Below are 17,696 nucleotides of genomic sequence, written 5' to 3' on the forward strand. Positions count from 1 at the left end.
GTAATAGACAGCTCATTCATTATTCTAACTAAATGTTTTCTTCTCAGGGAAGTAACTGATGTGTTAAAATTTAAAAATATTTTTCTACAATTAACTGTTCATAATGGCAACTCTTATTAAAGTTTGTATTTCAAGGGAAGTAACTTGTGTTAGAATTTAATTATTATTTAGAAAGTAGGTCAGTTGCACTGTCACACATGTTCCACTGAGACTAAAGGCATATTAAACGACATACGATTTGGTCTATGGTTGAAAAACATATTTATCGGCCACCAAATTCAAAGCGATTTAAATTTGTTGGATCTTTATTCAGCCCATATCCAAAGCAGTTTGCGCCAATAGTTCCAATAGTTCCAATAGTTCCAGTATCGGTTCTAGTACATGTATGTCAAAAGAGGCAACTTTGCTCCTGATAGAAAGACACCGAAAATATCAGGACCTGTTCAACAAACCATCTACAAAAAAGAAATCAGTATGGGAAAAAATTGCTTCAGATTTGTCTGAATTGGGATACGGCTATACATGGATTCAGTTGAAGAACAAATGGAATAATTTATTATTAAACTACCGCAAGACCAAAGATGCAAATAATAAAACAGGACATAGCCCAAAAACATGCCCGTATTATGAAGATCTCGACGATTATCTTGGCTGTAGACCAAATGTGGAACCAGTGTGTTTGATGTCTAGCATAAAGAAAAGTCAAGCGACTCCAAGTACAGCATCTAATTCTGCATCTCCTGCCTCACCATCGTCTGAACCAATTATGCCTTTAAATAATGCAGATTCCAACGACACTGTGAATCCCACTGCACAGCCCAAGAAAAAAAGGCAAAGGATAACCCCAAGGACGGAAAAAATCCTTGCTGTACTTGAAGCTCACGAGACATCAAGGAAAGAGGATAATCAGAAACTGTTGCAAGAAATGAAGAGTCAGCACGACGAACAAATGAAATTTGAAAAGGAAAAGCTGGAGGTAGAAAAGTCAAAAATTGATATATTTAGAAAGCTGTTGGAAAAGAAGTAATTTGGTTGATTTTGATTTTTGAATATGCTGTCAAATACTTTCTGTTGATTACACAGACTTGATACAAAGATTTGAATATTTGGAACAGACCGTTGAATAGTGCTGTAAATTTACAAGGTACTCCATTCTGTTATTATTTTGTATATCTGTATATTCAAATCATACCCATTTTGAGTTTGTATTGCTCACACATTGGCACGTTTTGATAGATTATTAAAACGTTTTTTTAAGATAAGATCTGCATAAGGGCTTGTCGTTTTTCTTGAGCAGTGACTGTTGGCTGCTTGCGTTGGTTCGCATAAGTCATCGTCTCCATTTTGGGTCTTCTCTAATAAATCGTCGCAAAAGTCTTCCGTTGCTAAACAAACGTTGTGTAACACAAAACAGCTCGAAATAAAAGCCACGACTTTATTCATATCCAGCATATCAATATGCTTTAATCGACGAAATCGACCTTTAAGAATTCCAAAAGAGTGTTCAATTTTCATTCGAGTCGAACTATGCTTAAAATTATATAACTTCTGTTCTGGAGTTAGCCTTCCATTATCTCTAAAAGGAACCATGAGATATTCCTCTAGAGGATATGCTGAATCACCTATTATGTGACAATTTTCTGGTATTAGATTGTTTCTTTCCATTTCTAAAGCATTACGCAAGGGTGAATTTTGGAAAACACGGGCGTCATGAGTGGAGCCTGGCCATCCAACATGAATATCAGTAAAGAAATGCTCATGATCACAAACGGCAGCAACATTTATTGAATGGTAGCTTTTTCGATTTATATAATTTTCCGGATATTCAGTCGGTGCTTATATTGGTATATGAGTTCCATCGATTGCCCCTAAAACTTTAGGGAAACCCTGTGTGTGCTCAAACCCTTCCGTAACCCTCAATCCTACAGGCCACTGAATGAACTTTGGCATTACTTCTTTATTGATTATCTTAGATAACAAACTCACAATATTACAAACTGTTGCCTCGGATATACCAAAAACATCGGCTACTCGAATCATAGGGACTTGAGTTGATGCGTAATAAATGTATGCCAGTACCTGCGATTCTACGGGTATGTGTGTATCTCTAATGTATTTGATTTTGATGTAGGGTTCGATAAATTGATTAAGCTTTTTATAAGTTGATGGAAGCATTCGGAATCTGGCCCGGAATTCTTCATCACTATACTCTGGTATTGTTTTAACTGTGTAGTCTAATATCCTGGGAACGTCTTCAGATATTTTATTACTTCTGTTTTCAAATACGTGCTACCCAAAGAATTGGAATTTAATATTCTACCAATAGGTCTCTTAATAATAGATTTAGGCCCACTGATTTCTTTTGAAAGTTCTAAAGCAATAGACAAGAAAAGTTCATCTTGTTTTTGATAATTCTCTGAATCATCCGCCATTTTGGATCCTTAACACGTATTTAACAAACATATCAAATCGCTTTGAATTTGGGCTAAATAGAATGTGACGTCATTGAAATCGATTTAGAAATCAAAATCGATTTAAGCAGTTGTTAAATATGCCTTAAATATTTAAATGAAGAACTACAACTGGGTTTGTGACATACAATTCCAGCATTCTCTGAAGTGGCAGAGAAAATATAATCATCATTTCTCAATAATGATTATAGCAAGTTCATATCAAAATCTTTGTATATTATTAATTTAAAGATGTGTTATCTCTTAAACTGATAAAGATATTGTAATTCTGTAAAAAGCAATGGAACCTTATTGAATCTTTCACAAAACTACAGAGCCATCATCACTTTGAAACAAAAGGGTAACGAAGAGTACATTGCAAAATAGCAGGTGTAACCTTTCCACAACATTATGTCTCTGCTTAAAATCGCCACCATGATGTCTTTAATGCCTCCTTCTCCAATTCTAGCAGTGCAGAAGAGTAGGACGTAAAACTCCATTCATTTCATTTCATTTCCAATTCTAGCAAATGAAAACTAATAATATTTTACATCATTAAATATAGAGTTGATAAGCTACTTTATGATAGTTTCAGATGAATTTAACCTTCACACATTTCTGAGAAAGGACAGTTTTTAGCCCATTTTCTTGCTGTTTAACGAGTGTTTGATGACTTCAAATTGGCTATTCATTCTTATGACTTTGTTGTCTAATCAATGGATGACAACATTTCTTTAATGTGCCAGTACCTCTCTTTCTTTGTCTCAAAAACGAGGCAAAATAAGATTTATTTAAGCATTCTCTCCTGTTAATTTTTTGTTGAGATTTCTGAAAGCTGTCCGCAAACATTTTTCAGCATTTTCCCTTTCAAATGACAGTTTTATATTTCCAAAATGTGTCTGTGTTTGAAATCACCATTGCTTAATATTGTTGTGTACCATTTTGTTTGTCTACTTAATATCTCAGCAGCTTTTATCTCCACAGCATTAGAGGTTCCTACATAATTAATAACTACAATCATTTCCTTGTTGTCCTATGTCTTATGTACAGTTTTCTTATTCAGAGTATTCCTATTCATAGTAAATGTATATGACAGGATTTTGACAGAGTCACAAAGTCTAGAACTAATTCAGTCAAAATGTCAACGACAAAAGCTATACCATAATACGATTATGGCCGCTTCTTTGCTGAAACCCTTTGAACAAATATCGAAAGTGGGTGCATCAATAATTTTTACAATATTTTGTATTTTATAGTAGGTTTTATCTGGATTAGGTGAACACTTGCCATTGAAACTTAATAATCAATATTAATTTTGGTTTATTTTTAAAACCTCACCGGAAAAAATAGACCATCATATATCACTATACATTAACCTTCCACAAGAGATTTTTAAGTTACAAGTGTATGTTCAGCATATTCTTTTGTGTTAGAAATAATTGGACCATAACTGATTTCAATTACAGGGGTTTATCCAACAACCTTTGACAGAGACAATATTTCTAAATCATATTCAAAAGTTACAGAATGCATCTTTCTTATGCTTGCAACATCAAAAGCATTACTTACTATTCTAAGGTTAACCTCTTCAATGAAATTAGAAATATCATCTTGAAAAATGTAAAAGATACTAGTTGTTTGTTGATATCAAAACTTTAACTAGATGAAAAATAAGTAAAAAAGAAAATAAATACTAAATACAATTAGAAGAGGAGATAAGGTTGGCTTTTTTGACCAGTTACCCCTGATTTTTACAGTGACTAGTTTCGTTCAGGATTGAACTCTTCAGACTGATAAATACTCACTTGCCAGGGGCTGTCTTATATACTGAAATTTTTACCGGGGTTGGCGGGGTTTGACCACGATAGAATTTTTACCGGAGTTGGCAGGATTTGACCCTGTCAAAATTTGGCGGGGAGAAAAATTCTCGGCTGGGTTACCCGGGTTGGATGTGGAATTTACCGGGGTTGAGATAGTAGACGGGGTTTTTGGTTTTTTTTTCCCGTGCATGGGTGGAAGCGGTGGTTGGGTCTTGGCAGGTCTTCAGCAGTGGAAAAGTACTCGCCCGGATCCGGGGATGGTCTCTGTGGAGTAAGAGCAAGATGGAGGTGTCAATGAACCAAATACATCTTCAATGGCTTCTTGCAAGATATCTGTAGGGGGATCGTCCTCAGTATCAACGACAGTGGTAGGGTTCGTCCTTCCTGGTCTCTGTTTACATTTGTGCTTGTTGAGATATTCTTTTCTCTGGAACTGTTTATTGCAGTACTCACAGACACTGAAGGTACGAGAATGAACTTCCTTCAAGTGTCTCAATAAATGGCATTTCTTTGAGAGCCTTCTGACAGTGATGGTAAACAAGCATGGTTGTCGTAACTGTGGAGTGGATAATCTATCTTATTGTGACGTGATTACCTTATGGTAGGGGTCTTGTGTCAACATGTGGGAAGAGTGGGGAGGGGTTTGCCTTAGGGGCGTGGGTCAGTAGAATCTAGACAAGTGGAACAGTAAAGGGGCAATGTAGTATTTACAATTAAGAGTAAGAGGGTGAAAAGGCGCAATCCGAAGTGAGGTACCCAGGGGAGAAAATTGCAGAAAACAAGAAAAGTGGGGGTACCCGAGTTCAGATTTTGTCATTGATGGAAAGTCTTCAATCTAATAATCCAATGAAGTTCAGTGGAGCATCGAAGGGTAGTAGATTGTGACAGATCCGGCTTGGTGTCAAATTGTTTGATGATTTGATAGTCGACATTCAAATCATCAAACAACTTGACACCAACCTGGATCTGTCTCACAGTTTCATAGAATATTTCATGGGCCATCTGTATATATAAAACATTTTTAACTGTCAAATACTGCAGCAGTAAAAAGTTAAACAGTTGGGTAGAATGCATCTCATGTTGGTAGTCACAGCCGTAGGTCATGGCAAAGTAAACTAGTAATATATACCAAAATTTTTTGAGAATTTTTGGTTTTCAAATGATTCTGATTAGACTCTTGATTAAGACGTTCTCCACAGGCTGTTTATTTAGTGAAAAGCAATATTTTTTTCGCTATATTTTGATTTTGGCTGTTTGAGGTCCTTCCCCTTTATCTACAAAAATGACGGCATTCAACAAAGCCCTGCTTTTAAAATAGCATCTCTAACTAATTCTAATTTTTTTATGATTTTGTGTTGGTGATTTCTTTTCAATAAATGATATTCAGATTCATTAGTAGGGTTTCGTTGATTGATAAGTCAGCTTACGCCATTCTCCTCCATCTTTGGCGTTGTTAACCAAAGTTCTCGCATTTGATTGGATATTAGCTTCTTACGTGAAAAATTTTGTCGCAAAAGTAAAATCGACTGCTTCTTTTTTGGCTGCAAATTCTTGCACTATGTGCTTCAGGGTAAGATTGGAGATTCATTTTCTTGAAAAGATTCAATCCAATTTCAGCTGCATGGCCTGAAATAACTGCTGCCTGCTTGCTGGGAGAATTTGGCAAAGTGTGTAACTATATTTTGAGACAGCTTTGCCAAATGACTGCTTGTTTATAGGGTGTCACTTTAACAGTTACCGTTAGTTTTTGTTCTGTTTCAAATTTTTTTTTTAACTCTTTCTCTGATAGTTTGTTTTTTTTACAAATCAAGTTCCTCATTGGTCATTACAATTTTTTCTGTTTCTTGAACTCCTTTAGCCTTTTGCTATAAATGTTCTAACAAATTATGTAAGCTTATTTGAAAATCAGAACCTAGGTGTCACTATTAGAAAAACTCTGAACTTTCTGTTTCTTGAACTCCTTTCGCCTTTTGCTAGAAATGTTCGAACTATAAGCTTATTTGAAAATCAGAACCTAGGTTTCACTATTAAAAAAACTCTGAACTGGCTTGTAGGAACATTCATCGTTCGTCAGCATATGAAGTACTAGTACGTGTCTCAACTGGTTATTTGAGCTTGTTCTTTCTACGCTGATTTCTAAGAAAAATCAAAGCATTTGACATCAAAGCTACTACTATATATACAGGGGTATTTACCAAACTGACTTCGTCAGAAATTTTATGGCCATTACGGCCTTCATCATAAACTAATCAAAAATATAAAATTTCAGTGATAGTGTTCACAGCTCACTATCCAAATTCGATCCTTCAAATCCATGTGTCCAGATTTATCCAAGCTTTCAAATTTTTAAATAACGACACTCTTTGATAGAAAACACATAAGATAACATTCCATATAAGCTTATAGAAATAGCGCTGAGAGTCAAAATTCCTAGTTTCAAGTATTTTTGAAGAAAATATGCCATTTTTGTACATATTCTAGTATTTCTGATGACTATTACATATTTTCAAGACTCAAATCAACCCCCAAAAATGGCACAGCTGTCCCTTTAAGCACTAAATTAAAACATGTGACTTACCATGTTGTCATCACACTAGTAAGTTAATGTCAACTTGCAACCTGATGTTTATATGATTTAAATTTACTTAACACTAGGCATTGTTTTGGCCTCACTATATATTTGTATAAAATTTAGCAGAAATGGCAGATGAGGATCAAGGCAGTGTATTCTTATACTTCTGAACACTTGATTCCACTTCATAATAGAATGCTTCCCCATTGTTGCAAGCATTTGTAAAAACAAAAAACTTTTGTGATCAGTTCCCTTCCTTGAACTGTTAAAATTGAATGCAAAGTACTTTTATCAATTACCTCCCTTGAACTTTTTAAATTGGTTTTGTACGCCCACATGAAATAAGGGGCATATCTTTGTGTCACCCAGGTTGGTTCATCCACAATAGCTCGTAAATTATTGACAGGTTTTGACGAAAATTGTAATTACCCAAGGATGAACTTGATCGAAAATCAGATAAAACCGAAAAATAATTAGTACCTTCAACACTTTTGAAATGAAAATGAAAATGAAATGAATGGAGTTTTACGTCCTACTCTTCTGCACCTTGTGGGCTAATGAAAACGGGCAACGCCATGCAGGGTGCCATGAGGGAAATTTTGCCAGGACAGCGGCATTAGCCTGCTCTTCAACACTTTTGAAGGCACAATTATTGACGAATATTGGTGAAACTTTGTGTGAGCAAGTTTTTGTAATCACCCAAAGATGATCCCTATAGAAAATCCGAAAAATCGAAATACATGAAGTATGAGTTATTGCAATTGTTCTTGAAAACGCATCTGAATTTTTAGCTTGTAGACACTCTAGGCAGCACAATTCTTTACAGAATTTGACGAAACTTGGTGTGAGTGTTTGTTACCTCCCAAGGATAAACCCTATCGAAAATCAGAAAAAATATGAAGTATGAGTAATTGCCCTTGTTCTTGAAAACGCATTCAACTTTAAGCTTGTGTAAACACTCTAGAAGGCACATTTCTTGACAGATTTTGACGAAACTTTGCGTTTGTATTCACTCAAGGATAATTTTATCAAAAAGCGCAAAATTATTGATTGAGTTATTGCCCTTGTTCATGGAAACATGTCCGAGTTTAGCTTTTAAACGCTCTAGAAGGCAAAATTCTCGGATTTAGACGAAATTGTATGTTATCACATTGATGAGCCCTATTGAACAATTTTTGATAAACCTTTGTGTTTGTATTCAAGAACGCCTTAAGATTAAGTTCATGAGATAGATATCCTATAATCATAACCATGGTTCTTTTGTTTTGTGCAAAGGGTACAGATTGGTGGCTAGGAAAAAACGATCTATTTATAGAACATTTATTAACCAACCACAACAATGTATCTTTCTTTCTTTCATTTTAAAGATGGGTAATTCAAGATAGGTAATTGGTTACGCCGATAATTTTAGCCTTTTTTACGTGGAACTGTGTATAGTAGCAACAAAACAAATACACCTCTAACAGTTTTAAGTTATCTGTGATCAACCTGCTTTCGTAATACGTTTGTAGATTTATATATCGGCGGGAATATCAAAATCAAAACTACCGATGGAAGTTATTTTAGTTTAAACGATTGTCCATTTTCTAAACATTTAGTGGCACTGTCCTGAACGTTTTCGTTTACACGTTTAACCATTGCAACCTTAGGCATGTTTTGCCATTACGTTTAAATTATTTTATTTTGGGTTTTATTAAAGTTGTCTTTGCTTATTTTTTCTTGGTCAAATCGGACTTATCTTTTGATTAATCGATGTTTCTAACGAATAAATCAAGTAAGCTTACTCTTGAGTGCTAAGATTGGGTGAGGATGTAGAAAAGCTTGGGGATCAAATTGACTGAAATCTGATTGAAAAAGCTAAAAACAGATTCCTTGTTCACTCACTGACTAAAATAGATTGTGATAATCTAGTCACATTTTCGTATAAAAAAATTATGAGCCAACTGTGTTTAAAAGACGTACTTTAAAGTTAGCAATAATGTAATTAAATACACAGTGTATATATAGAAAATAAAAAAAACAGTCTTTTTCTCTATTTTGGAGACATAAACATAGAAATTTAAAACATTTTGGTTGGTATTTGGCTGTTTTGGTAATGTTCGGCTGTGAAAAGGCACACATAGAGTTACCTCCCTTATGGAAATTGTGAGACCTGATAATCTTTATTAAGTGACCGCTTGATCATTGGAATCCCCTCGTAATTAACTAAAAGAGTTAAATATTGACTTCTGAGACAAACTGGTATTTTTACCAATCATTAGAACACCTCTGCTTTCCATTTATGTAGTAGCCGTCCAATAATGGAATATATATATAAGCTTATATAAATAAATGAAAATAATTTAATTTATTTAACAGACCACAGCCTATATGCCAATATCTTTGGTAGCAAAAACGATATGTTGATATTTATTTCAAGAGGGTTCATCAATATGGGTCATTACAATCTCTCACTTTAAAGTTTTGTCAAAATCCATCAAGAATTACTCAGCCTTCTAGAGTGTTTACAAGCAATTGTGGACAAATGAACAGACTGACATGGAAAAAGCCAATTTACGCAGCACATTTCAAGTGAGCAAATAAAAATTAAGTTTTTAAACTGAATGATAACTAATTTTTGATGGTTCAGGTCAGGTCAGGTAAGGTGAAGGTCATATACCGGACCCTAGAAATTAATGTCATTTGAGGTCAAGGTCACAAGATTACAGACATTATATTTGTGTTAATGGGTGAAAAGAATGATGCTTAGGAAAAATATTGTTACCGGTAATAAATATACATCTAACAAGAAAGACTAAACAACAATTTCAGAAAGCTAAGATCAACATATAGAAGCTTACACAAAGCTTATGTCAGCACCACTCAGTGTTCATTCAGCTTAGCTTACAGATATTTCATAACATTGTGAAATCAGAAGATTCTAAATATAACCTTATATAAGCTTAAATCAAAAAACTTGTATACTGGGTGTACATAAGAGAAGGTACTGTGTACAGCATTTTTGTTACAGTAAGCTAAAGCTTAAAAGCTTATTGATCAAATATACTACAGGTAAAGTTATTTTAAATTATAATACGGACAGCATTTTTTTTAAACAATCATATCTTAGTCTCAGAAACCATAATATGAGTCAATCAGATGTTGACAGCTTATCGTCAAAATTTGTGCCTGCAAATCCAGGTGCGTCTAGAATTATCCATGTTTGAAAGTTGAAAAGACAAGTCATCTTTCCTTCAGACACTACCATTTAGAAAAGACATTAAATAGAAATAGGAAAGAAATTCCTGGTTTGAGGTATTGTTGAAGGATTATGCAACTTTCGTGCTAACTGGTATATTTAAGCTTATTCAAGACTCAAATCAACTCCCCAACATGGCGCATCTGTCCATTTAAAAGCTTATCTAATGCAAACTAGTTTGAACATTTGTTTGTAAAAGCAATCATCAAAAAAAGAGATAAAAAAAAGCCAATGCAAATCAACAATCAAGCCTTATCATGATTTCCACAATAACAACAAAAGGGATAATGATAAAACTGAAAAATAAAAAAAAATACTGAAGAATTCCCACTATATTTATTTTTAAGTCAGGTGCAAAAAAAAATCAATACAAATTAAAGTGCCTAGAAACATGACATTTTCACAAATATTAGCTTAATATGACATACAAGTTGGATCCATTTTGAAGAGCAGCTAGAGTAACGACTTTCTTAAAAGCTAAAAGAGGATGACTACCGATACAAAAACCCAAAAAAAAAAAAAGAGCTTAAACTTAAATAATTGGTGGATTGTCACAATTCAAATATACCATTTGAGATTCAATTTCAAATATCTTTTGGACAAATGATAAACTTTTCATATCAACAGGAACATTTATGCTTAAGTTTATCCTCAAGTAAATTGGATACTGCCACTGGTATGAAAAAATATCGTCTTAGATAGCCTTAAATCAATTCACACTAAGAGAATACCAAACAAATTTTATAAGTTTATGAGCTTAATCACAAAAAAATTGTCCAAACTAACACCAACAACTTAAGAATATCTGCATTAGGTAGTCCCATATCAATCACTTATCACTACAAATCAAAATATTTTGTCTAATTGCAGTACCAATTAAAGACAGTTCAAACCATATATTATCAGGCCTATGATACCAACCATTAGATCAGCTACCACTGGCACTGACAACACATTGAGGCTACCTTTTTAAACAAAATACCAAACAAGCTTTACGCAGCAGCCTACATTATAGCTATTTTTTTGCCCTGTGCGCTTACATACTTCACACTTGTTTTCAAATACCAGAACCAGACTCACATTTTAAAACTTTGGTTCAAAATCAAATGATCTACCGGTACCAGATCTATGGTGTAGATCTAACTGAAACGCATTATCTAAATGAACACAGTATTCCACCCATATAAAAATATATAATAAAAATAAATTGTAACACATTCTAACACACTTAAACACATTCAAATACAGTCTACAATCAGGTCCTTTTGAACACAAGCTCATTCACTTTCAAATTCTAAAACAGGCATAACACACAAATCACATTCATAATAATTTTCTCACCTTCCTGTTGATAAACCACTCAAATTCAAAGCCAAAGATGTCATAGGAGAATTGACAGGACATGTTGATGGGCTGTCCGATGAAAAACTTATATTTGAAATGTTTTTCAGTGGTAAACTTAGAGGCTTTTTCTGCACAGGAGTTCTGTCACACATCCTGGTTTTTCACACAGCGATCAGTTTGAAGTTTAACTGACTTGATCAACGATAGTCACATTGGAAAGCACCTCAGTTAATTCAATTTAGCCGTTAATCCTCTATCACATGGCAATCACTTTCAGCACTTATCCTGTTTTTACAACACTAAATGACAAAATAAGTAATCTGTGTGTCCGACTTGCTTATAAAAACAAAGAATATTCCGTGGCGTTTAACTTTCTTTGCAGCAAAAGTCTCGAATAAATTCCAAAAATCAGTGGTGTAAAAATGTTTAGAATATCACAGATGAATTATATTTGAAAGCACATATATCCTACATGTCCATAAGAGTTAGTAAAATAGTCCTTATGCCTCTGGTGTTACAGTCCCCAAAAATAATTAAAATGATGTTACATGAGGATTCGTTCATTGAGGATCACCGCCACCACGTTTGAAAGACAACACACTTTCGACCAATCAGAGCCAAGATAAGAAAGCGTATGCTAGAAATAAAAACAATGTTTTTGTTTCAGGATTAAATTTACATAACAATAGCAAATAAGTCATTTAAATAACAATTAAGAGGGATTAAAATTATTTAGAACAAAAAATTATTTTATTTATTTTACCAGGAAATAGACCATTATACTGATTGCGTCTGCGCAGCAAGGTGGCGGGAAATTACAACACAAACTTTGGTGAAAGAAGTAAACACAGAGAACAGCAACAGGGCTTTTCAGAATTTGATTATTTTTGGGATTTATTCTTCAGAATAACAATAGATCTGTAATTATGGCTGACAGAAGGTACCAGAGAACCAGGAGAAGTTATGGTCAACGGTATTTTCACACTGAAAGGTAATTTACTCAGAGATCTATTTTATTTTTGGAAGTGAATGACTCCAAATCCTTTCTTCATTCAACAGAATAGCTCAATAAAATTTTCAGCCAAATGACTGATGAAAATAATTATGTTATTGCTCAATTTCAAATTGTCTCAAGTCAAGGACGTTTGTCTTTTACAGTGAATTCAGATTAAAAATGAAATAAATAAAATCTGCATAATGATTGAAAAGGCGGAAACCATGATGAATTGGCTTCCTTTTATTGTTCAGTTTATGTTAATGCTAAATGGAGGCCTACCCACGCCATAGCCTAATAAATCGTAAAGCTCAGCTCATTCATGACATGAAACTTAAATAATTAGGCTAGTTGAGTTATTGATTTTCCAATGAGCTTTAGAATGTTTCCAAACGTTACTTCTGTACTGTAATTGTATAACTATAATTTCTTGCCTAAAGCCGTAAAGGAGATATTAAATGTAAAAATTCTTTCTAATTATACAGGGATTCTGAAAGTGGTTCCAATGAACGTTATGACAGAAATGGACCTCTTAGTCCGTTAAGAAGTCCAGTCAATAGAGATAAGAAAAATCAAAGGAACAAATCTACAAGGTAAATGACGAGCTAACTTTAACTTTAACATTCTTTTTTTGCTGATTGTTAAATTTGCTTGCACATTCAGTGGTGCTTATTACAGTATCAGTATGGTAGACTTGATTTGAGAAACTATTTTGCCGTTTTGGGTACTGGTTGTCTGCCCACTGAATTTGACATCTTGACATAAGCTGTTGGATATTTAATTAGTTTAGGGTCAGGATTAAGGTAATTAATATCTTAATGTAAGCTTTAATCTCTTTCAGACGACCAGGTGTGAAAAACAGCCTTGATTTTAAAGTACAAGAAATTGAATTTCCTCTATTAGACAAGAATGTGTAAGTATGAAATGGTTGAAATATAAAGCTAGCTTGTCTTAATATTTGTTTGGGTAGAGGGGGGCGTGGCCATGCATGGGTTCTGGACTCATCCATACTTCTAAATTTGGTTCCAAAATTAAACAATACTTTCTTCTGTTGCAGGCTTACTCCAGATAATGGAGACATAAAACATTTGAGCTCTAAACTAGATTGGGCAACTCAAACAGAAACATTTGAAAAGCTGGCAGAGGAAGAATTGCAAAGTCTAAAAAAGTAAGTAATTCAACTTTTCTTAATCAAAATAGCTTACATATTTAAGACATCAGTAATACCACCAATTGCAGATGATATTAGTGGACTTTGACCCTTTCACAAATCTTGTAAATTGTATAGTCAATATACTTTAATATCTTGCTTATAAAATCTTATATAAATTTGTCATGTTATACTTTAGGTATCGCCGTAAGTTGGAAATGGGAGCTCAGAAGGAAGTTAAACCTGTTGAAATGGAAGAAGATTCTACAGTATTAATGCGAAGACAGAAAACTGTTGACTATGGTAAAAACACACCAGAATATGAACATTATTTACATGAAATTAAAAGGTAAATAATTTTATTTTAGACTTTGAATTTGAAAATTTGAACACTGTCATTAAGGAAACGATCATATATCCTTAACTGAAATAGTTCAATATAAAGTTGTATGTGACGCAATTTAGTATAGCCCCTTCATAAGCCTTTCGTTGTATAGCTGACTGTAAAGTTAATACAGTTGAGCTCTAAAAAAATTGATTTTGGTACCCTTTAACCTGAATTTAACATCATTTCTTTGTATTTACAGAACACAGAGAAAGACTTCTGACCCAAGAACACCTAATAAATATATTAAAACTAGCCGAAGATCATGGGACATGCAGATTAGACTGTGGAGAAAAGCTTTACACAAATTTGATCCTCCTTCAAGGTTTGTACAAATATATTTCAGATTTTAGTTGTGCTGTACTCAGATTTTAGTTGTACTGAACTCAGATTTTAGTTGTACTGTACTCAGATTTTAGTTGTACTGAACTCAGATTTTAGTTGTACTGAACTCAGATTTTAGTTGTACTGAACTCAGATTTTAGTTGTACTGAACTCAGATTTTAGTTGTACTGTACTCAGATTTTAGTTGTACGGTACTGTACTCAGATTTTAGTTGTACTTTACACAGATTTTAGTTGTACTGTACACAGATTTTAGTTGTACTGAACTCAGATTTTAGTTGTACTGAACTCAGATTTTAGTTCTAGCTAGGTTAATTTAATTAATTGGACATTTTCAAAAACATTGAAGTAAAGATGACTTAAATTAACCAATAGCTAGTTACATGTAGCTCGATTAGACATCCTTCTGTCAAGAAATTTAATATGAATTTTATTATGTATTTTCAGTGCTGATGTATCTATGACAGATATCGCCTCAGAATGTTCCAGCAGTACTTTAGAAAGATCTACATCTGATATATCTGATAATGGTTCCGAAGTTCAGGATTATAGAGACACTCAATCTGTAGAACATTTCTCACACGAATTACCGGAAGATGGAATCAAAGACCATCTTTCCATGAAAGATATGATTCCATTAGAAAGTGACAATTGGGCAGTTCCATTTAATTTATAGTTTGGAATCGATATGATTTATTATTTTGTTGTTGAATCCTTTATCCCTGGCATTCATGGTTCCACATTCAAACAGATGTAAGGTGAAATTTAATTGTAAAATGTATTTGGTGCTGAAAGCCTTAATGAATTTTACTGTGGAAACCATTGATTGTCATTTGTTGATATGCTATTGTCTAACCACAATTTGTTCATGATAATGTCTACAAATAGTAAAATTGTATTTAGAAGCCCAAGTAATTGTTTACCTTAGTTTGCAGAAAATTTGATTCCTTTTTTGAGTGCCAAGTAGAATCTGTTAAATATGATTCTGGAACATCCAGGGCTAGTCTTATATTTGATCAAAGATCTTTGTAAGCCTATTTTGTAACTTAAATGATTCAATACTTCCCTCATTGCACACTGCATGGTGACATCAATAGCCCATTAGGTGCAGAAAACTATGATGTAAAACTCCATTCATTTTATTCAATCATAATATTTTCTGGGATTCAAAATACTTTGTAAAAAGAAAATAAAACACCTGTAAATTAAAGTGCTATTTTGTGGATTTTAGGAATTCTATTTTTATCTGTTTATAAAAAATGTTGTTAAACATAAAATATTTGTAAATCCAATTATCTTTAGTTTGTATCTATATTTACATAATATACATGTATGTGTCATTTTTTATTCTTTTCTCATAGAGTAATCTAAATACAAATAGAGTATTTTCAAGACCTTGGTGTATTCAGCTCAATTTACCTGTTGGAATTTCCAGAAGCAACATTAAATCAGCTTCTGTAAAATTGTCATACTGCGGAAAGTGAAAATAACTTTTCTGTTAAACCATTTCAGTTTATTGTATATAAATTATATTTAGTATGGTCAAAATTAATATAATTATAATAGATATGATAATCATTTCAGTATTACCAAATGTCATGTTCATTTTCTGTAAATTCATATCGCTATAATGTTTCATTCAGTTTATTGAAATTTATATTTATACATCAACAATTTGTTCATATTTTTGTACTCTTGATTAAATAACATCAGAAAAATCGAATTTGCTTTTGTGGATTATGCCATCTGGGTTGTAGCATGCAGAAAAAAAGATACATCTTCCCCTAGTTATTTGTGGACCTATAGCACCTAATGATCTGGGCCATCGAAATGCCTCCAACTAGACATAAAATAAGAGTGTTAACCATTAAGGCACATGCCTATGATTGATATGCATATGAGATATTTGCTGTTGCTTTGAAAATAGAAATCTAAAGTGAGCCTCCCTCCACCACAGCTCACCATGGAAATTTGAGCCTTCAAATTAAAGAAATAAGTGAAATTCCTAGGTTGAAATATTTTTAAAGGAATTGTGCAATTTTCGCACATATCTGACGACTATATATTTACCTAATTATATTCAAGACTCAAATCAACCCCCCGAAAGTGGCTGAACCTGTCTCTTTAATGTTATTTTGGTCATTTGAAACAGTTGTTCAAAATTGTTCAAGTCGAATTTGATAAGGACTATGTCCTTAATCTTCAGATATAATCCACGCAGATAATTCTGGGTAGTTTTTTTTCATCATTTCGTAGAAAAAAATATTTTGCAAAAGACTTAATTTGGCAATTTGTTAAGAACAGCTATTATTTTTTTTTTTTAATTTTTTAAGATATTCATGAGATCTCTATCCTTAAAAGGCTTTCCAACAAAAAACATTGATAAAAGCCAATGTGAACTAGAACAGGTTGAACATGTGTAAAGGTATTTGTATTATCTTGAGGAAATGTTTGACCATCTGTTGGTCATTCATAATAATGATAAACAACTGACCCCTAGGGCAGGACAATTCATACAGTTCTATTTTTAGGCTGTTCACAACGCTTTGGTTATTTTGTCAAAATTCTTCCCTGGTCAAGCAGATTGCAACATTCGGGTGACTGATTAACATCTTGTATTACATAGGGTATCGGTCAAAAGACGCATCTGACTAGAGAGTACGATGCAGTAGAAGTACATGGGGCATACCCCCACCCCCTTTCCAAACAAACAGTTTGTTCCCGCTATTCTCCTACAATTGTTCCAAACATTTTACCAGAATGAAGCAACGGTGCTTCCAGTTCCACGGCGGTTCAGCCATTTTTACCCTCAGTACCAGGAGACTAGCGACTCCTCTGGTTCGATAACATTGTTTGGTCTCGCCAGCTTGACCTGTCCAGTACTGACATGGTCCACTGACCCTACTTCAAATATTTTATTTCAAGACACAATAAACAAATTAAGAAATGTAAACGATAATCGAATCGCCTCCGGGCATGTTTTATTGTTTTTCACTTATTTGTGAACAGCGACGTTGAAATTTTAAATATTTTTACAAATTTTATAGACAAATCAAAGATTTGCAGTTACAGAAACTGGTTGAATTCGAAACATTTTTTTTCCGCTTATGTAAAAGTATTTGGCCTATACTAGCCTCCAACAGTAGCATACAGACTAAATTATTCTTTGGTGTCATCGTTAATTATTTGGAAGTAAAAACAAGTGTATGAAAATATCTAAACCCCGACATTATCAAGTGCTTGTCAGTTATGAGAACTTTGATATTTGTGAAGAATTACATGAATTGATATGGCCCGTTATATAAGTATACATGAAATACAAATTTGACTTGAAAATCATAATTCTGGTTGGAATTCTGGCTCCTGTGTGAACTTAGCATGGGAAAAATTGTAATTGTT

General features: G+C 33.5%; 1 protein-coding gene across 1 annotated transcript; it reads left to right on the plus strand.

Moving 5' to 3' along the window:
• Positions 1–13,819: 13,819 nt before the first annotated feature.
• On the plus strand, positions 13,820–14,306 carry LOTGIDRAFT_124693 (hypothetical protein; the record flags this gene model as incomplete). Its single annotated transcript, XM_009061334.1, has 2 exons — positions 13,820–13,917; positions 14,165–14,306. The coding sequence occupies 2 exons, from the start codon at positions 13,820–13,822 to the stop codon at positions 14,304–14,306; spliced, it is 240 nt and encodes a 79-aa protein (XP_009059582.1).
• Positions 14,307–17,696: the final 3,390 nt, after the last annotated feature.

The sequence above is a fragment of the Lottia gigantea genome (assembly GCF_000327385.1).
Source record: "Lottia gigantea unplaced genomic scaffold LOTGIsca_47, whole genome shotgun sequence".
Taxonomy (NCBI): domain Eukaryota; kingdom Metazoa; phylum Mollusca; class Gastropoda; family Lottiidae; genus Lottia; species Lottia gigantea.